At 39.1% G+C, this 23,174-nt stretch overlaps 1 protein-coding gene across 3 annotated transcripts in view; it reads right to left on the reverse strand.

Annotated features, from left to right (window-relative positions):
* RUNX1T1 (RUNX1 partner transcriptional co-repressor 1) overlaps positions 1 to 23,174 on the reverse strand; it is a 144,757-nt gene that overhangs the window by 51,401 nt on the left and 70,182 nt on the right. For all 3 annotated transcript variants that reach the window (XM_081110883.1, XM_081110884.1, XM_081110882.1), the window contains exons 2-3: positions 6,459 to 6,596; positions 3,603 to 3,844 (exon numbers count right to left, since the gene is read on the reverse strand). In XM_081110883.1, the coding sequence (XP_080967009.1) occupies positions 3,603 to 3,844; positions 6,459 to 6,596 (380 nt within the window). The remainder of the gene's footprint in view (positions 1 to 3,602; positions 3,845 to 6,458; positions 6,597 to 23,174) is intronic.

The raw sequence follows: 23,174 nt of genomic DNA on the forward strand, positions 1-23,174 counted from the left end.
TGGAAGAAAATATGTCCTATAAACACATTTGTCTCTTGGTAGACAGTAAAAACAATGAGATTGCTAAATTACCAATACAGTTAAAACACTGTAATAACCAGCAGACACACATACAGGAAGCAGTATTTTCAATATACTACCGTTGACTTTGTAAAAAAAATACTGCATATTATAATTCACTGTATCACCCACCTTTTAAAATAACATCTGAAAATGAAAGACCATAAATATGGTACTTTGAGAATAATGTGCATGCTTTTGTCAGAGAATTTTGTCTCTAAAATCACGAAGAACCTTTTAATATTACCCTTTATGGAAAACTCTTTATTTAAAAGCACAACTGATTGCATAGTGGGCCAAAGGCAAGTGTCAGAATCTCAATTCACCCCACAGGTCATGTCTGTATTTCTGCTGGTGGAAATATTCTTCTCCTGTCCTTCCATCCTTCCATTCTTCCTATGTCTACCAAAGCATCCTTGCTCAGAATAAACAGCTATGTTGGTTGGTGTGCTGCACTATGAAAGCCAAAGAAAAAGTTTGGGCCTTCTCCGATTCACTGAGTCTTATAGAGGGTGAAGACATTCCCCAGTTATCAAAGACATTTCATTTAGCATAGAGGCAAGGTTTATGGCTCAACCCAAAAGAGACTACAAAATGACTCTATTCACTCTAACCTATGCCATGTAAACACGCCCCCAATACTCAGGGTTTGTATCCTGCAATGAGTGATTTAACAGACAACAACCTATTGTAAAGGTGTTGAGTAAATTAACTATATTTGGTTCATGTTCCTTAGTCCCTAGGCAGAATCGCAACTGTAAACTGTAGTCTGAACTTCAAGCCTTCGATTATCCTCATGCCTGACAAAATTGGGGTATTTGTGACCTAACAGCTTTAGAATATTGTTCCCCACTTTTTGGTGCAGTTCCTTTTCCTTTTATGATAAAATATGGGGGACCAAGTTCTAAGGTTTTTATACCCCCAAATTCAAAACATATTAACATGAAACTATGAATAAACGCTAGCTTTCCATCTGTAATAATAGAGGTTAAGGAGACCTTTATTAAAGCTTTTATTTTGCCTCTTTATTTTCAGTTAGTAATTTTTTAAACATTTTTAATGAATTAAATATATTGGGGTGATATTAGTTAATGAGATTATATAGGTTCAAGTATACATTTTCATGATGTAAGATCTGTACACTGCACTGTGTGCCCAATAGCCAAAGTCAAATCATCTCCCATTACTATATATTTGGCCCCCTTTACCTTTTACTACCCCTTCCCCCCATTTTGTTTCTATGGCTCATTTTCCCAAAAGCCATTTTGGTTATGTTTTACACATTAAAACAGTTACTAATATTTTTTCTTAACTGTCTAAGTAACAGCATAATGAGATTCATTATGATTTACTACCTGAGTGCAAGTCATAGGCCTATCACAATGTATATTTCACTTCTGCAAACCTCAGTTTCCCCACATACAAAATGTGTATAAAAATCACTACTTCAAAGGATGGTCCCAAGATTTAAATAAAACAGCTTGTGTTCAATGCCTAAAACAAAATGCATCATCTAGTCATTCGCTCATTTGACAAATGTTCACTGCCTGCCTCTCATGTACAAAGCACTATTAATTAATGCTTCCCCCTCACTTATCTCCATAAGGCTTTCAGATAAATAAAACATATCTTCAAAGTATGCCACTTAAGATGTGGAAAAATCTACTGACGGCTACCAACTTTTTGATACATTTAAAGTTATGGAAACCGCTGTTAAAGACATATCCAATTTATAAAGCAGTTGCCAGAAGAAATGTCTACTAGTAACAACACATTTACCGTTTTCTTAATTCAATCACTGTTTTGAATTTACTTTGTGGTTCTTCCGTCTAATTTATTTAGGTGTTGAAAAGCCTATTATGCAAAACATGAGAATGAATGAAAAGGAAAAGATAAGTGAGTGACAGAAGTAACTGCAGGAGGCTGACATTCTTCTGTCAAATTCACCTTCCTGTCCTGAGGAGGACAAGGTGAAGCTGATGGATTGTGGGGAATGTGCAAGCTGTTGTTCTTAGAGTGCGGAGGAGAGGGAGACGACACTGAAAAGTTCCACATACTTTAAAAAAAAAAAGAAAAAAAACGTTGAATTGCAACATCTCTGGCAATGTGAGAGGCCGTGCTTTGAAGCATGTCTACTGCCTTAGACTCTCAGCCAGACTTTTCATTTAGGAACTTCTTTGACAAAACACAACTGGTATGTCTTTGCCCTTGGTAAATCCACGCAATAAAAATAAATGATCTATTTCAAGAAAAAGGAAACTGCTGCCGATCTTCTGAATCTCAGTTTCATGATTAGCCCGGATACTGAAAGAACTGACGCTGTGACTCATACCTTCTCCGTGATTCCGTCTGCTATGGGAAAATCACCTTCCCAAATGGAAACCCTCCATGTGTATATGAAATCATGGACATGCTAAAGTGATCTAGGACTCTAAAAAAAGGATGTCTGTTCTCATGTCTAGAGTGATGATAATGTATAGAATATACTATAATGTTCCTTAGTCAACACTCCTATTCTCAAACGAATCATTTCAGTAATTCTACCTATACCAAAAAAAATTGTTTGTATTCAAAAACCAATTAATGGTTGTAGGAGCTGAGGGGAGATAAATTTGTGGTGTTCTTGTTTAATGGGGACATAGGTTCAGTCTGGGGTGATGAAAAAGTTCTGGAGATGAATGGTGCTGATGGTTACACAACAGTGAATGTGCTTAATGCCACCAAAATGTGTATACTTAGAAATCCTTAAAATGGTAAATTTTATGTTTTATATATCTTACCAAAATAAGCAATTCTTAATGTGATTAGCCCTAAAAATGAAAACACATACAAGGAGAATGTTATTTGTTATAAATTCTAGTTCATCATCTAGGCCAGTGGTCGGCAAACTGCGGCTCAGCAAACCGCAGCTCGCGAGCCACATGCGGCTCTTTGGCCCCTGGAGTGTGGCTCTTCCACAAAATACCGGCTCTTCCACAAAATACCGACTTCTGCGCATGGGCCACGAAGTTTCAATTGCACTGTACGTGCGCTCCCACACGTGGTATTTTGTGGAAGAGCCGCACTGAAGGGGCCAAAGAGCCGCATGTGGCTCGCGAGCCGCGGTTTGCCAACCACGGATCTAGGCGAATAAAAGTCCCCTAAAGCAATGAAGTTAAAAAGAGCACTGAATTACGTGAAGTGAATCATTCACGTACCCAAAACATTTTGTCACTGTTGAAAGGCACTAGCCATGCGAGGAGGATATACTTAGGGAATTTTAGACACACTACACATTCATAGCCAAGACAGCAATAAATATGCATAGAGCCATATCTTCATTAGTCAAGTAGTAACAGAAACCATGGTGGGGGTGGGGGGTCAACACGCAATGCAGAATTTAAAACCTTGTTATAGAATGATCAGACTTGGACCCAATCTCTAGCAGTAAAAACGACTAGAATAAAATACCCGTGAGAAAGGAGACTGTATTTTTCACCCCCCCCCCCCCCCCACGCACTCTCCCTTACCCCAGAAAATTGGGCCGGTTTCTGTTTGCTTACCACCAGTCCTAGGACGAGGGTGCGGACTCTCTCTCCTATCTCTGGTGAAATGTCATTGCCAAACTGCTGCAGGGTAGTAAGGAACCGTTTCAGTTTACTGAGTTGCCTGGCGCCACAGGCTGGGGGCAGCTGTTGATTAGCCAGAGAAGAAGAGGAAGAAGAGGAAGGCCCATTGCTAAAGCCATTGGGCGGCGAGGGGGCACCATTCAAGGCTGTGGGTGAATGGCTTGTGCCATTAGTTACTGTCAAGAGCACAAAATCAGAGAGAAAAGGTAAACGTATAGAGAAATGCACAAGAAAATTACAACCAAGTTTCCTTCCCTTTAAGTCAAGTGATTTTTTTTAAAAAAACTGCTAGATACAATATTATATTCATTTCAGGTGTAGAACCCAGTGATCAGACATTATATAACTTACAAAATGATCACCCCCAGTAAAACTAGTGCCCATCTGACACCATACAAAGTTACTGCAATATTACTGACTACATCCCTTACATTGTAATTGAAAAAATTTTAAAAGAAATTATTTAAAGTTAAAAATAAATACAACCGGCGTGGCTCAGTGGTTGAGCATCGAGCTATGAACCAGGAGGTCACAGTTCGATTCCCCGTCAGGGCACATGCCCAGCCCCAGTAGGGGGCGTGCAAGAGGCAGCTGATCAATGATTCTCTCTCATCACTGATGTTTCTCTCTCTCCCTCTCCCTTCCTCTCTGAAATCAATAAAAATGTTAAAAACAAACAAAAAGACTGTTGGAGCTTTTTTGTAAAATGCTTTGACTTTACAGGCTCACACCGGTTCAGGTATTCTATAATTAAATGGGTCTACTCCTCACACTGCACGAGGGTTTTCTGCACAGAAGCTGATTATAAATGGAGTCGGCTGTAGCACAGAGACAGCCCTGCCGCCCATGTGCACATATGCCAACCACCTGAAATGTTTCCAACACAGAGCAAACAACACTTGGATGTCAGCCTTTGGTCACCAGCTTACATCAGTGTAGCAGGACTATTTCTTTCTCAGCTGCTCCCCTCCTAGAGAAAGTGTACATTTGGTGGAGACTAAATTTATCACGGGACATTTTTAATCATGTTTTATACACACAAGCTGACAGCTATGTTTATAAAAATTGGACTTTCAAGCTTTAACCTTACAACCACCCAATGAGAAGGCTATTTTCTTCCCCTCATATTTCTTAACCCCTTCTTTAGGGAAAAGCCAAAATAGATATGAGAACTATCAGGGAGTTATTTCAAGAAATTCAAAAGGTACATATCTATCCCATTAATAATAGTTGGCGGTAATCCGGTAAATTCATTTCTGATCATCTTTACTTGAACATCAAGATGATAATCGATAACTTGGAGACTAGAAAGATTTGCACATTTCTCCCTGAGGAAAATGTTGATTTTACGTTAAGTCAATTAATTTGACAAACTGATTTTTCCCAAACACATTTTTAAATATAATTTTGATAGACTATTCCCAACAATAGTTTGAAGATATTTTAAGTACTCTATTATTCTTTAAAAAAAAAAAGTCTCTTGTCCTACATGAGTACCAAAGCAACCTGTCAAGAAATGACAGCTCACTAGGACTTCTCACGGGAGACATATGCCTATCACTATGGTTTTGGATAACAACAAAACAAATACAAGATGACAGGGTTACAACTTGGCACTGCTGCGGCCTCCTGCTCCTTACACGTTTGGAAAGGCCTTTCCAATGGCACTGCAACTCTGCATACACAGTCTGGGCTGTGTGTTTTGTCCATCCTTGTCAATCCCATGAACCTATTCTTGCCTGTTATTTTTTATGCATGTAGATTTAAGGGCACATCATCTATATGTACTATTATCTGCAGTAGATAGCTTTCTTTTTTTTCTTGGCTTTTTTTCACAAATCCTTGACAACAATTTTAACCACGACTTTGAGACAGATGAAAACAAAGCTACCTGCTATCCCTACTACAATAAACAGGAAAGAAAGGAAAGTTGAGATTCTGTCAGAATATTCCGTCCTTTCCTGCATGACACAGAAAACAGTACTCTCCACTGATTCAGAACAGGGGACCTGAGCCAAGATGGAATATAGTCTGACAGTTTCATGCACAGTGGACAGAGCATCAGTCTGCGGACTGAAGGGTCCCGGGTTCAATTCCAGTGAAGGGCACACGCCTGGGTTGCAGGCTCAATCCCCAATGTGGGGCGTGCCGGAGACAGCTGATCAATGATTCTCTCTCATCATTGATGTTTCTTGCTCTCTCCGTCTCCCTTCCTCTCTGAAATTAATAAAACTATGTTTAAAAAATAAATAAGCCTGACAGTTTCAGGACAAGAAAGATGCTCCTTATTTCAGAAAGATTTCTGTATACAACTGTTGTATAGTCATTTTGTGTGTGTCTAAACATTACATTTTAAACATAAATCCTAAAAATGTTAGATTTTAAAATGATTTGTAAATAATAGAAGAAAACAGTATTAGAAGATCAGATGTAACCTGAATTATTACATGTTCCAAGTCAAAATGAACAGACTACAATAAGAAGCTCCACATTAAGTCAAATTAAAAGTTACAGTGGTAACATCTCGAGTTATAGACCAAACGTAGTGTTCTTCACTCGCGGAGCTGTTAGTAAAATACATTTCTGAAGCAAGCACAAAAGACAGGCAAATAGTGCCAGCCCTACAAATTATACCTATGATACAACACATCTGTACTCAGTACCTCCCTGGAAAATAAATGATTTTTTTTTTTTTTGCTTCATTTCTGCCTAATTCATTGATGCAGGATCTTCTTTTAAGTTTTACTTGCAGAAAAACTTTCAAACTTTAAAACGAAAATGCCTACTCACACGTTGTTGGTGTAAATGAACTGGTTCTCGGGGCTCCTTGAGTTGTCGGGGGAGGTGGCATCGTGGGAGGAGTCAGCCTGGACGGAGTCTTCACATCCACAGGTGAGTCTGGCATCGTGGAGTGTTTCTCAGTCCGATCTGGAGGGCGCCACCGGGAACATGTTACTTTCTCAAGCACCTCAGTGTTTTAAGTGGGGGATTCGCCGTTTTTCCAGGCGAGTAAACACAGGAGACCCATCACCTTCCACCCATCAAACAAGGCTCGTCTACTGACGTTGAAATCAGGACTTTATCATCCAGACCCCACCGACGTGGGTGGGTGCAGCACAGATGACAGGGCCTCGTTTGTAACTGGGTGACTTTACGCCCTATCGTTATTTCTAGGGTGGGCAAATGCTCCCTTGTTAGTGTTGTAAACAAGAGCGCAACTTCACTCAAGGCAGGAGCCAACATTCGCAAGAGGTAAAAAATAGATGGGGAAGACAGCAATGAACCCCTCCGACCACTTCGGAATAACACCCATATAAAGTTCTGTGATGTAGATGAAATACTGGTCGGAGCCAGCCATGTTCCTAACACCGCTCACCCCCTTTCCATACTGGGTTTCCCGGCCTGTTGGGTGACGCAGAGTATGTCTCCACCACACAGACCTCATGCCAATGTCTTCTGCCCCGTTTGGAAAATCACCGCTCCCTCAATGGCACATGTCACACAACGAAGTTACGCTGTTATTTACTTAGACTTTGTGAGTTTACGACCCACCGCTTCAGAAACATGAGGCCAATATTTCAATTAACAATCTCAGGTAGAGTAAGAATAAAAAAGTCCCACATTGAGAATGAAAAAGAACTGAAGACTTTCCATATGTTGTTCCTGAGCAGGGGACAGACATGGAGGAGTTCTCTGATTACCCGATAAGGAACATTTGCTCGGGCCTGTTTTCTACAAGTATACTCTTCTCTTGAAATGGTAAACTTTTCTTCCTCAGTCTAATCTCTTTATCAAATCTCCAGTAAAAAAAATATATATATATAGAAGTTTCTGTTTGTTTCTTTAGACCCAATTTTCCTCAAACATGTGTAGAGATGTTCACACACACACACACACACACACACACACACACACACGTACGTACACACATACATACAAACATGTTTAATGCTTAAGGCACCTTTTTCAGCCTTAGATACAGATATTTCGCACTCTATATGAGTTTTTGAAAAGTAAAATAACACAGACTATTGGTAAAGAACGGGTCTTTAAAAATATTATAACCATATGGGTACAAACTTAATGACTCAAAATAAATGAAAAGTCAATTATTAAAAGAAAATGAAAAGCCCAAGTTACTACTCTGACCATTCTAAAACTACCTCCCCTTTATTCACAGCAGATTCCTAAGACTTGCGTTGCCATAGGACACAATATTTAAATGTTGAAATTATGTTAATGCCATGCTGGGGGAGGTGTAATAAAAGAAAGACCATCATCATCATCATCCTCCTCCTCCTCCTCTTCATCGTTCTCAGAAGAGCCCTCTGACAGAGGATCTACCTGGTTAGTAGTACCAGGGCCTCTGGTTGAGTAACGATGAATGTTGCTGTAGTGAATGAGTGCTCTGAGTGAGGTGATGGCAAAGACACCGGTGGAGAGCACTCCCACCTTTCTCTTACTGCTAAAAATAGCCTTCATGTTGCTTTTCCACATTATTTAAAAACCAGTATCAGTAACCCTAGCCTGTGGTGCTCAGTGGTTAGAGTGATGGCCTGTGCACCCTCCGGATGGTCGCAGGTCCCATTCTCAGTTAGGTTAAGGGCATGTACCTAGGTTACAGGTTTCCTACCTAGCCCCAGTCAGGGCACATGCGGGAGGCAACCAACTGATGTATCCCTCTCACATGGATGTTTCTCTCTTCTCTCTTCTCTCTTTTCTCTCTCTCTCTCTCTCTCTCTCTCTTTTCTCTCCTCTCTCTCCCCCTCCCCCCTTCGCTCTTCCTCTACCTCCCTTTCACTCTCTAAAAATCAATAGAAAAAAACATCCTGAGACGAGGATTCACAAACAAGCAAGAAAAGGCTCAGTAAATCAATTATTCTAGAACAATACAGAAGTTAGGCAGGTTTAGAACCACTTCTTTACTAGTTAAATTCATTACACAGCCTACTCACCTCAACCAACCTCAGCAACAGGGACTACACAGCTTCCTGCTTATGTTGCAGCTGAGGGAAAAGGTGCAGCAGCAAATACGAGTCACCCTAAATAAAGGCAACTATTCCTGTTATGCCCAGGAAGGGGGGATAAGGGGGGCCGGCCAGAGTCAGCTGGGAGATAACAGTGGGAACTGCTGGTCCATCTGGTTTTCATTCTGCTAACACTCACGCTGAACTGTTAGAGAAGCCAGGCCAGACACACAAGGGAAGCACAGCCGGAGAAAGGAGGAGCAGGAGGAGGGGGGTGGGGGAGCGGGAATAATGAAAAAGTCAAGTAGTGAAAGGAAAGGAGAAGAAAGAGAGGGAAGACCCAAACAGGGAGGAAAGAGCCCAAAGAGGGAGAAACGTGCCCTGGACAGCTTTGTTTACCTCCAGCTAAAAGCCAAGCCTTAAGGACACACACCCCACCTTACTTGACTTGACCTGATTCTTGAGCAATGCCTATGCTTGAAAACATACCTTAAACCCATATTTTTTATTTTTTTAATAAGAAAAAAAGAGAAATAAACTACAAAGATGACAATGGGTTTCCTTTCCAAACTTTAGAGAATCTTTGTCATTCTGAATTCATCTGTCCAGTGTTAGGAAAACATTGATATGTCATAATTTTTATTTGAAAACGTTTTGATGATGTGTCTTGGTCCGTATTTGCAACATAACTCTCTCCAGGAGATCATCATCGTCATCAAAGGTAGGCAAATGATTTTAAATTCTTGAAATGCCATCCATATTTTAGGAACAATAACAAGCAAGCCAATGCATAGCAAATCGCCACAACTTCTAACGGGAACGTATACATTCGAACCGGAATCCATGTGGAGCTCTAAGCATTTGACATGAGCCAAATTTCTGAGATGGTTCGCTTTACTCTGATCAAATGGAGTTCCAACCCAGAGGTCCTACAAACTTAGACAAAGTGGGAGCATATGGAACTCATTCCGGGCTGTTCGGTGCAATCAGGCCAGGATGGAGATAGATGGTGAAATAACCAGTCAGGCCTAACCCTTACACACACACAGAACTCTCTGGAGTCAAAAGATTTCAAATAAATTCAGAAAATGTGTTTCAAGTATGCTGAGTTCTGTTGCATTTGTTTTGAATTAAAAAAACATTCTGAAATATATATGCTTGTAATTTTTATAGCAAACAGTAAAAAAAAGCTGACTTAACCACAGAAGCATTTCACTCCATTTCAAATTAGAAGATATACTAAAACCAATATTGTTGTAATGTTTCGTGTGTAGTTTTGAAGTGCATGAAAGTATATTGTTCTTGTGCGTAATTTCTATTTTTGGTTGCTGTAGGAGAATGCTGACATTTATTGAAGGATTGTTTTCTACTAAGTATTTTCTCCTCTTGAAATTTTACACTTTTTTCCCCTCAAGCTAATAATCTCCTTATCAAATGATTAAAGAAAAACAATTTCTATCAGATCGGCAAGTATGTATAATCAAAAGAACTGACTTCACTTTTACCTTAATGATTCACACCACTTCTAAACAAGATTTTCCATATGTGGTTATTTCAACCCATATGGCATCTATCCAACACATATGTACTAAAGATGGCCGATGCATAGAAGAAAGTGTGGCATATATAAATACATTACGGATACCATTTCAATGTCAGGGTCTTCTAGAAGTGGTATGTTTTCCATTTCCTTTTTTTTTTTTTTTAAGTAAAAGGGAAAAGGTATGTCATAATCTACCCTGACACTTATTTTACTTTTAGTTAGTTCAAATAGTTCCAGACATGTTTTTAAAGTATAAAGAATAGGCATTCTACATTTCCCTTGTTTACATACCACTCAAGAGATGATTAGTGTGAAAAGACAGAAAGTTCAGTATTGGTAGATTGTATATCTTTTTCCATCAGAGTTTGTTATGTCAATTAGGATATCTATGCCTCAGGGGTGTTATGGATTGAGGAACTTCTTGGTCAGCTAGTAGGTAGTCCAGAGTTAGTCCTATTGGAGTAAGTGTTAGTTAAGAAAGCTAGAAGGTATGCACTAAAGAGGATGAATCCCAAGTGGACCAAAACACTACTAAATGAAAAAGAGAAGACAATTAGGGGAGAAAAACACTGGGTGTAGAATTTCATTTTTATTTCTCCAGAAAATATGGCAAACATAGTTCTGACACTACAGTCATTTAGCGACTCCAATGTTTGGGTGTGAGATATTCCAAGAGACTAATGGAGACCAGATGGTGGCCAGCCAGGCCCCACAATGATGCCATCTTATTTCCCTGAAAGCATTCCTGGTAATGTTCATTCCTGCTCAGAACCCTTCACAAAACAATGCCTGAGAATAAAAGGGAAGTGCTAACATTTTAAACATGGCAAAGTTATAAAGTGGGAGAATATTTGGCATAATAGGAGAATTGCTAGGTTTCAAATGTAGACTCGACAATTAGTAGTGAGGCCTCAGGCAAGGTAGCTATCCTGAACCTCCATCCCTCGTAAGAAGAATGGGAATACAGCCTGGCTGGAGTGGCTCAGTTGGTTGAGCATCATCCTGTGCACCCAAAGGTTGCTGGTTCGATTCCCGATTAGGACATATACAGATTACAGATTCAACTCCCAGTCAGGGCATGTACGAAATGCTACGGAAGGCAGCCGATTGATGTTCTCTCTCTCGTCCTCTAAACTAGTTCTCAGATAAGGATTAGCACACACACACACACACACACACACACACACACACACGAAAAAAGAAAGAATAGAAATACACCCCTCTCTACCTCTTCAAGAGGTAGTACAGTGTCCAACTTGTGTGAGCTTCATTCCCTTGTGTCTTCCTCTCTGTGATCCGTTCACAGCTTTATTGCCAATGTCTTTCCCCTGACACTATGCTCCATTTATATGCACCTTGATATTCCCTGGGTTTCCTGCCTTTCTTTTCCATGCTGTTGCTTCTTTCATCTAAAAGGACCTGTCCTATCTTACACATTCTTCATTACTACATCATTTTATAGCTTTCCCCAGTTTCCCGAGGCACCAACCACATCATGCTTTCTCTGACTATCCTTTAAAATTTACCAGAGTAGCCCAGCTGGCATGGCTCAGTGGTTGAGCATCAACCTATGAACCAGGAGGTCACGGTTTGATTTCCCGTCAGGAAATACGCCCAGGTTGTAGACTCGATCCCCAGTGGGGCGTGCAGGAGGTAGCTGATCAGTGATTCTCTCTCATCATTGATGTTTCTATCTCTCTCTCCCCCTCTCCCTTCTCTTAGAAAAAGAAGAAAAATAAAATTTACCACAGTAAATTTTACAACAATTACATATGTGTATTATACACTCAAATAACCCAATCAGTAATAATAGTAGACACCTTGATGGCAATTTTTTTAAATGCCTCCTTAGGAAGCATCTAAAATAATTGTAATCATAAGCAGGATGGTCACATTCCTAACTTTTACAAATCCATTGCTGGTATCATAACCAGTTCAAAGATATTAACCTTAATTTCATGACAAAAGACAAATACACAACCATCAGCAGCATACAAATATATAATGAGAATGAAATGTGGGTAATAAGGGGAAAATACTGGAGACCTGCAATTCATTTCTACTCTGTGACTAACTTATTATGTAGTTTGAGGAAAGTGTAAAAATGACCTGTTGTTACTTCATGTCTTATCATAGGTATTATATGAAGGTTGTTACTTCTCAAACATAAATCTGATTTTATCTATTCCTTGTTTTAAAAGATTTTGGGAGTATCCCATTGTCCACAGAATAAAATATAAACTCTTCAGCTTAATTATGTACTAACACCATTGAGTTCCTACTCAACCGCCATCTCTCCTCTTCCTGGACAACCCCAATTTTGTTCAGGCACACAATTTTTGGGGGCGGACCCTCCTCGTTTTACACTAATAAGGTTATCACATTTCTTTTGTCAGCAACAGGTTTCAGAGTTGGGTGTTGTACTCTGCTTCTGGACAGTGGCTCATGAGGGGGCATCTATGGAAGAGGGTCTAGGAAAGACTTCTTTGCTCTCTAACCCCAAGGAGGAAAGTTCCCTCTTCTTCTGATGTTGTACCTGTGAGTGATTCCTTCACTTCACTTCTCTGGAGTTTATTCTTCTTACATATAAAATTAAGCATCTTTTTGGCCTCAAGAATCTTTTGGAAAAGCTAATATTCTCTGGGGGGTTTTTTTCTCCAGGTATAATCATCCCAAACACAAAGAAGACTACACAGAGAACATATATCTGACAATAAAGTGACCACTAATAAAAATTTTTTGAGGCTGGCAACTATGAACCAGATTTCCCCTGTTCACATAAATGTCTAAGTCCACAGTATATACTAGCATATAAATTTTTCATAAACATTAAAATTAGCATGCATATCTTGTTTTCAAATATATTTTCAATCCTCATTCCTAAATCTCCATCAATGACTTAGCTATAAAATAACCACACAAAGGTCCAATGGTCCCTGTTCAGTTACCATCAAAACATTCACTTTCATAGCCCAGGTTCCCGAAAGAGTGGTCTACACTCACGTTCTCTGCTTCCTCGTTTCCTATTCCATCTTATACCTACTTGGAATGGAGACCCACAGAACTGCCTGGAAAGTTTCCCTCTCCATAATGGGACCTGCCACACCCTCTAGTCTCATAAATATCTTGGGAGCCACCATGTTCTTTCCTGATCTTGCATCCAGGATATTAGCAACTGGCCCAGGCATAGCACACAGTCCAAAATGGGTGATTTCAGCCATTCCCTAAGACTCTGATATTCAGAATTGATAAAAACAAACAAACAAACAAAAAACCACAATCCCACTCCAGAAGAAGAAGACTGCACTATTTATTGTCCTCCTCCATATCTAGAAAGTAGTCTTTAGTGAAAAAAGAATATCACTAACAGGCATAAACAAGCAGAGAGAAACGGCAAGAGATGATCTTGATAGCGTGAAGTCAAGGTCCTCATTTTACTGGATCCTACGGGCTGGGTGCATCATTCAAATTCCTGCAATTTGTATCTTCCAAGCCATCTACAGATCCTAGTCAACCAACCCTTCCTTTACCTGAGACCTAGTTTGAGGTGACTTTTCACTTGAAACCAAAGAATCCAGACTAAAACAACCCTGGACTATAGTAGCATCAAGGTATCCTAACCCAACTCTAGCTAAAATTCTTCTCAGTTATCTCTTCATTATTAATCCAAAAGTACTTGTATGCTTTATCTGGTATCTCTGTAGCATCTGACACTGTTCACCACTTCCTCCTTCTTAAAACATTATTGTGCCCGGAATTCCTGTCATTCCGACACTCTCCCCATTTTTCTCAGGCCTTTCTGGCTTCTCCTTCTGTTTCTTATTGGCTCACCTTTCTTCACCTCTAGGATAACTTCTGGTAACTATTTTCTCCCCATGGTATTTCATAGTTCGTTAAATTTTCATTTTGTACCTTTTTTTAAAATATATTTTATTGATTTTTTACAGAGAGGAAAAGAGAGGGATAGAGAGTTAGAAACATCAATGAGAGAAACATCGATCAGCTGCCTCCTGCACACCCCCTACTGGGGATGTGCCCGCAACCAAGATACATGCCCTTGACCGGAATCGAACCTGGGACCTTTCCAGTCTGCAGGCCAACGCTCTATCCACTGAGCCAAACTGATTAGGGCTCATTTTATACCTTTTTCTTAGTGACTTCATTTGTGCTGTGATGGTCGCACCATGGCCATAATGTGGATAACTTTACCTATAAATTTAGCCTGTAACACCCTTTCAAGTTCTAGACTCAAACATCCACTTGTTTTGTTAACTCCACCTTCCAAAGCATTTAGAAGAGTACCCCAAATAGCAGTCATTTGATAAAGATTTGTTGAATGAATGAATGAATGAATGAATGAATGAATGAATATATGAAGAAAGTAAGCAAGGAAGAAAGCAAAGCTAGTTTCTATAAAACAGCTAGGGACATATTAGTGATTCTATAGTTATTAACTAGAGTGGGACAAAGGATTAAATAAGGCATACTGGATAAATGTTAAAAGAACCACTCACAATGAGGTATCACCTCACACCAGTCATAATGACTATCGTGACTAAATCAACAAACAATAAGTGCTGGAGAGAATGGAGAAAAGGGAACCTTTATGCACTGTTGGGAGGAATGCAGATTTGTACAGTCATTGTGGAAAGCAGTATGGAATTACCTCAAAAATTAAAAAGGGAACTGCCTTTGACCCACTAACCCCACTTCTGGGAATTTATATGAAGAAACACAAAAGAATATATGCACCCCTATGTTCACTGCAGCGTTATTTACAATAACCAAGATTTGGAAGCAGCCCAAGTGTCCACCAGTAGATGAGTGGCTAAAACAGCTATGGTACCTTTACACAATGGAATACTATGTGGCCGTAAAAGGAAGAAAATGTTACCTTTTGTGAAAGCATGGATGGACCTGGAGGAAGTTAGCTAAGTGAAATAAGCCAGTCAGAGAAAGACCAGTACCATGTGATTTCATTCATATGTGGAATTTAATGAACAACTGTAACTAACAAGCCAAACAGAGACATTCATTTCTGAGAGAATAGGCAGAGAGCTCTGGCGAGAGGGGGTTTTGGAGAGGTAAAGGGATTGAGCAAAAAGGAGAAAAAACTCATGGGCATAGACAACAGTGTGGTAATTGCGGCGGGGGTGGGGGGAGAGAAGGGGAAAGAGGGTGGAGGTGAGAGAGGGTATTGGGGGGATAAATGGTGATGGAGGAAAAAAAATCATGATACCAAACCTCTCCATGTTTAGAATTGAAAACAGGATGTATGAAATAAAGAAAATTTAAAATATTGTTGAATTCAGACCATTGGCAACTCTTGCCCACCAATAACCACAAATTTTAAACTCATAAAGTAATCTCAATATCTTGCCTACCAGAAATAAATAAATAAACAAATCACAACAAAGATGCAAACAAAAAACACAGCAGGAAGAATTCATTTTGAAAAAAAAAAAACATTTTAGCTAATGTCTTGAGAGTTTAACCTCATTAGTATTTTTTTATTAAAATAAGATACGCTTTTTCATCTAACAGCCCGATGGGCATTTTGTGATAACACTAGAGGCACGGTGCACGAAATTCATGCAAGGGGCTCGGCTCTCTCAGCCCCTCACAGCCCGGCTTCATCCAGTCGCTCTGCTGTTCAGTCTAATTAGCATATTAGCTCTTTGTTATATAGGATAATTTTCAACTCTCTACCTCTGGTGTTTAAACATAGTAGGTCATAAAAGTTTGTTGCATTAATAAACCATTTTTGTTCGATTATCAAGATGTACATTCTACCCCCATTTACTATATACTATAATCATTAGATATAATGCAATCCCAATAGAAATATCAATCTAATGATCATCCATTTGCTAAGAATCAGTTATATTTCATATAGCACTTGAGATGTCATCTCTGAGCGTATGAAGAATTATAACGGGGAGAAAATCAAACCAAATATGGTTGGAAAACTCCAAAGAGTACCCATGTACAAACAAAAATGTTGCTTGCCAGAGAGCTGTAAGCTCATTTCCAAAAACACAAACTTCTTGAAGCTATTTGTCAGATAAATTAACCACAAAAGTAATACATTTCTAAATACAAACAAAACCGTGCTCCATCAAGGTTCACCAGCACAGTAACTTGTTACTAACAATAACTTAGGATTAGAATATATCCAAAATCATCCTTATAATAGCACTACTACTACTTCCTTAAAAAGCAAAGTGGTAGGATTTTTAGAACATGGAAAACACTACCATAGAAGTCCACTATGATTATAAATGCCTACATTCCTTGAGTAACAGTAAAAAAAAAAAAAAAAAGTGGGAACCTTGTTTCTCGAATTTAATTCGTTCCAGAAGGCTGTTTGAAAACCAAATCATTTTTTCCCATTAGAAACAATGTAAATTGAATTAATCTGTTCCAGACCCCCAAAATGATTCCTGTTTTGTTTTTAAATATATTTTATTGATTTTTACAGAGAGGAAGGGAGAGGGATAGAGAGCCAGAAACATCAATGAGAGAGAAACATCAATCAGCTGCCTCCTGCACATGCACTACTGGGGATGTGCCTGCAACCAAGGTACATGCCCTTGACCGGAATCGAACCCAGGACCTTTCAGTCCGCAGGCTGACGCTCTATCCACTGAGCCAAACCAGGTAGGGCATGATTCCCTGTTTTAATCTTTTCATATATAATACATGTCTAATGTACTGTCTAATCTATAAATAAACATTTTAAAAACAAAAAAGGACAATGAAATGTAAATTTGACAAAAAGGAAAGGAAATGTATAATAAAAAATGAAAATTTAATAATAATAAGCAGCAACAAAAGCAAAAGATACACAAAAATATTCACAGTACAATATCCTGAGATTTTAACAGTGGTAAACTGACTCATACTCACACATTCTCTCCTTTGTTTGTCGCCTGAGAAACTTGTGACTGACCAAATAGCTATCATCATGAAAGGGTTGTCAGGTTGAGAAGCGAATTGTTTGAGATGGGAGACAATTTAGAATCGAGGTTTGACCGTATTGGGGATCATATTTAAGTGCCTTTCCCTTCTCAAAAGCACTGGCCAGAATACCTCAAGCAAGTTACTGAAGCCTTATAAACCATTTCACATATTCTTATCTAAATCTTCTTTCTCTGAAAAACAATAACCTACTTTTACAAACTTAGACTTGCAAGAAAACACTAGACCTTGTCCTGGTAGATAATATCTTCTCTCTACTTGAGCTGACTATATGCAAAATTATGAAGTCAGGCCCAGCGGTGTGCCTCAGTGGTTGAGCGTCAACCTATGAACCAGGAGGTCACGTTTCAATTCCTGGACAGGGCACATGCCCAGGTTGTGGTCTCGATCCCCAGTAGGGGGCATGCAGGAGGCAGCCGATCAATAATTCTCTCTCATCATTGGTGTTTCTCTTTCTCTTTCTCTTTCTCTCTCTCTCCCCCTTCATCTCTGAAATAAATAAAAACATTAAAGAAAAAATGGTGAACTGTGTTAAAAAAAAAGAATATATATATATGGCCAGAAAAATGTATCTTCAGTGTGCCCCTGTTCTCCTTTGTTAGTACCTCCCTCTATTCTTCTCACCCCCAAGAAATCTGGAACTCTTATCCTGCCTCTTAGCTAAAGATTAAATTTTGACACCCACCTGGTCCCAAGGTCAGAAGCTTCAGATCTGTCCCAGAAGTCTACTTCTGGACTAAAGTTGCAGTAATAATTTAAAATAATTCATATAAAGATGGTGACTAATAATGGTGGCTACACACACACACACACACACACACACACACACACACACTCTCACACTTTTCCTCATGGGCTAATGAATCAGAATTATCTGAGTTGAGGGGAGGAGAAGGGTATAGGAAATGCACAGAGAAATAACCACCCAATGATGAAGGGAATATATATTCCCTTCTGCCCCACTCTGAATACATTACTAGGTGTCAATAACAGCTGCACTTCCAGGTAATAACCCTTTAACAAACATAGTCCCTCTCTGCCTTAACTTGAAGAATGATCGGGTATAGGTCTAATACCTTGATTCCTTCAGGAATCAAGGAAGTTCAGTGGAAAAGACAACAGTTCCAGGCAGTTATCTACTCATAGATATCATCCAATGCCTGTGGAGGGTCTATTTATGAATTAGATAAATATCAGGAAAAAATAACTATTTTCCTTGTCCCCTCTCTAAGTGCTCAGCTCATTTTCACCATTTCTGTTTGAACATCAACATCACCTCCTCGGAGCAGCAAGCCTTCCCTAGTCATCCAATGAAAAGCAGGTTTTCCCTCCCCTTTGCTTGCTTCCTTCCCCCAGCACTTGGAAAACGCAAAACTCTCTTTCATCCCTCTCCTTGGAGTTAGGGGGCTCCCACCCAGAGCATGGCTGCATCCCAACCCCAGCATAGTGTCTGGCACAGAAGTTCCTGAAAAGATCTGTTGAAACAAATAAAGATGATGAGATTCTAACTTTCAACAGGGCAACTATAAAATGTGAGCTGGTTATAACATCAGTCAGGAAAGAAACAGGGAGGTGTCATGAGCCAGAAAACACAAAGGGAGGTTCATCACCATGAGTTCATCCTGAGATCAAGGTTAGATGTGTGGTGTAAGAAAGCAAAGAAGAAAAGCGTAAGGAGACAGAGAAAATGAAGAATTTCCACACTGAATGAGCCTGAGGACCTCCAGCCTTAGGGCCCAGATGTGAGGCAAGAAAGTCATCAAAGTCGGGACACCAGCAGCATGGCAGCAGGAGAAAACCTCCAGGTCTCTTCCCTCCAAGTCACAGGTTGGGCAGCTATAATCCAACAAAGGATGCCTTGCTCACCACACAAACATGGATTAAAAAACGAAACCCAAATATTTGCTGCCTTTACAAAACCCATCTCAGCTGCAAAGACAAACATAGACTCAAAGTGAGGGGGTGGAAGATGATACTCCAAGCAAATGGCATCCAGAGAAAGCAGGTGGAGCCATTCTTTTTTAATCCTCACCAGAAGATATGTCTTTTTTATTGATTGGAGAGAGAGGAGAAGGGGAGAGAGGAAGAGAGAGAGAGAAAGACAACAACATGAGAGAGAAACATGGACTGGTTGCATCCTGCATGCGCCCCAACCAGAAATCGAACCCACAATCTAGATATGTGCCCTGAGTGGGAATCGAATCTGCACTCTTTTGGTGCATGGGACAATGTTCCAACCAACTGAGCCACCCAGCTGGGCCAGGTCTAGCCATTCTTATATCAAACAAAATAGATTTCAAGATTAAAAAAAGGTATCAAGAAACAATGATGGATACTTTATAATGATAAAGGGGACACATATCAAGAAGATAACTTATATATATGCACCCAACCCAGGAGTTCAAATTATATAAAATAATTAATAACAAAAGACATTGACAAAAGTACAATTATTGTAGAGGACTTATATAACCCATTGACAGCAATGGGTAGGCCATCCAAATAGAAAAGTATCCGTCCTGAATGACACGTAAGCCTAAATGGGCATAATTGATATTTAAAGAGCTTTTCAACCCCTTTAACAGCAGAACACACATTCTTCTCTAGAGAACGTGGGACATTCTTATGGATAGACCATATGTGAGGTCACAAAACTGGTCTCAAAAATTTTTAAGAAGATTCAGATCATACCAAGCATATTATCTGACCACACACTTTGAAAATAGAAATTACTGCAAAAACAAAGCTGGGAAAACCACAAATATGTGGAGTTTAAACAACATGCGACTGAATGGTGACTGGGTCAAAGAAGAGATAAAAAGATGCATCGAGATGGATGAGGATCACAATTCAGCGTATCAGAAAACTGTGGCTGCAGCCAACGTGGCAATAACAAAGAAGGTTATAGCATTTACAAGCCCACCTCGATACATAAGAAAAAGCCCAATAAATAACAACATTTCACCGTAAAGAACTAGAAAAAGAAGAGCAAACAAAGTCCAAACTCAGTAGAGGGAAGGAAATAATAAAAATTAGAGCAGAATTAAACAAAACAGAGAAGAGAAGAAATAGGGAAAAAATAATGAACAGCTGTTTTTTGAAACCATAAAAAGTTTTCACAAACCTCTGGCGGGGGGGGGGGGGGGGGGGGGGGGAGGGGGCGGGGGGGGGGGGTAAGAGCGCGCGCGAATGAGCGCGCAGAGAGAGATATCAAATAAACAAAATCAGAAGTAACACCAGACAACACAGAAATACAAAGGACTATGGAAGCTGTATGCTACTACATTCAATAACCTAGAAGGGACAAGTTCTTAGAAATATATAGCCTGCCTACACTGAATCTTGAAAAACATCAATAGGCCAATCAGGAGTAAAGAGATTGAAACAGTCATTAAAAACCTCACAGAAAATAAAATTCCAGGATCAGATGACTTCACTAGTGAATTCTACCATTCAAAGATTTAATATGAATCCTTCTCAAGCTCTTCCAAAAAAACTGAAGAAGAGGCAAATTCCCTAACTCATTTAGAATCAAGAATGAGACAAGTATGCCCACTCTCACCACTGTTATTCAACATAGTACTGGAAGTTTTAGCCAAAGCAATCAGAGAAGAGAAAGAAATTAAAGGAATTTAAATCCCAATCTACATTGGGAATGAATAAGTAAAATGGTCACTTTTTGCAGATGACATGACTTTATATAAGAAAAGTCTACAGACTACACCAAAAAAACTATCGGAAACAATAAACGAATACAGTACAGTTGCAGGATGCAAAATCAATGTACAGAAACCTATTGCCTTCCAATATACTAACAATGAAATATCAGAAAACAATACAATTCCATTTTCAATTGCAACAAAAAGAATAAAATATCTAGGAATAAACTTCACAAAGGAAGTGAAAAACCTATACACCAAAAACTACAAATTGTTCAAAAAAATTGAAGAAAACAACAAAGAAATGGAAAAATATTCCATGTTCATAAATTGGAAGAATCAACGTAGTTAAAATGGCCATACTACCTACAGCAATATGCAGATTTAATATAGTACCAATCAGAATCACAATGGCAGTTTTCAAAGAAATAGAACAAAAAAAATCATCAAATTTGTATGGAACCACAGAAGATCCCTAATAGCTAAAGCAATCCTGAGGGAAAAAAGAACAAATCTGGAGATAGCACACTCCCTGACTTCAAAGCTACAAAGCTACAATAATCAAAACAGTATGGTATTAACAGAAAAGCAAACACACAGACCAATGGACCAGAACTGAGAAATAAACCCACATGTATATGGACAACTAATTTTCAACAAAGGAGCCAAAAACATACAATGGAGAAAGGAAAGCCTCTTCAATAAAATGGAAAGACACCAGACAGAAAAATGAACTCAAAATGGACTAAAGACTTAAATATAAGACCTGAAACAATGAAATACATAGAGGAAAACATAGGTACTAAACTTATGGACCTTGGTCTTAGAGAGGATTTTATAAACTTGGGCCCAAAGACAAGGGAAATAAAAGCAAAAATAAATGATACTACATCAAACTAAAAAGCTTCTGCACAGCAAAAATAAAAAAAAATTAACTGAACAAAAAGGCAGCCAACCAAATGGGAGAGGACACTTGGAAATATTACCTCTGACAAGTGGCTAATATCCAAAATATATAAAGAATTCATATAACACAACACCAAAAAGCAAACAATCCTATTAAAAAGTGGGCCAAGGATATCAATAGACACTTTTCCAAGAAGTCAAGAAGACAGATATATGAAAAGATGCTCAACTTGCTAGAAGGGAAACACACACACACACACACCCACACACACACACACACCAATGAGCTACCACCTCATACCTATTCGCCTGGCAATTATCAATAAGACAACAAATACCGGTTGGAGAGGATATGTTCTGTTGACTGATTATTCAACACCTGAATTCTGAACAGTGCTTAGTACATAGTTGACTCTTAATAAATATTTGCTGGAAAACTTTGGTAAGTCAAACACACTACAATTTGAGACAACAAATTAAAGCAAGTTATCAAGTTATAAAAAGAAAAGCAAAGAAAGTGCGAAAGAAAACAGCATTGCACCATTAGACCCTGCTCTGAGCCAACTGGGAGTTAGGAGGTCTGGCTCGATACTGTACACCCGAACCCCTCTGTTCCCTCCTTCCTTATCATAACACAATACTCATCTTACTGTCAATATCTTGGTGTGTGTATGTCTTCCTTGCTAGGGTGAAATACCACTACTATTACTAATATTGTTGAAATATCTTAATAGAAGCTATAGTTATTGAACGTTTACAAAGTGCCAAGTACATAGCTAAATGCTTTATATGTGTGAACTCATTTAATCTGTTATTAATATCATTTTAGCCTGGCTGTTGTGGCTCAGTAGTTGAGTGTCAACCCAGGAACCAAGAGGTCGCCAGTTCAATTCCCAGTCAAGGCACATACCCAGGTCATGGGCTCGATCCCTGGTGGGGGCCGTGCAGGAGGCAGCCAATCAATGACTTCCTCTCTCATCAATGTTTTTCTCTCTCTCTCTCTATCCCTCTCCCTTCCTCTTTCTCTAAAAATCAATACAAATATTTTTTTAAAAAAATATTACCATTTTACAGGTGAAAAAAAATGAGTCTTAAAAAAATTAAACAATTTGCTCATTGTTGCATAGCTAGTGAACAAGATTAAAAGCCAAGGAATATGATTTCAGGGCCCAAGATCCTGATTTAACTATTATACTATATTACTCATATCCTCCATGAATAATCCACCACCAAATACACAAAGGCCACCAGGGATCTATGAAGGCATGGGCCAGGTCTGGCTTATTTGCTACTTGGCACATAGTAAATAGTAAATATTTGCTGGCTGACTGGCTGGCTGAATGGAAGACTGTTTCATTTGAGCCTAATGTTGCTGCTGCTGCTGTTGTTTTCTGTAAAATGAAGCTGTGGTTATTTAAGGTTTCTTTCAACTGTAAAAACTCTATGGTTT

Source organism: Myotis nattereri (genome assembly GCF_964212035.1).
Source record: "Myotis nattereri genome assembly, chromosome: 17".
NCBI lineage: Eukaryota > Metazoa > Chordata > Mammalia > Chiroptera > Vespertilionidae > Myotis > Myotis nattereri.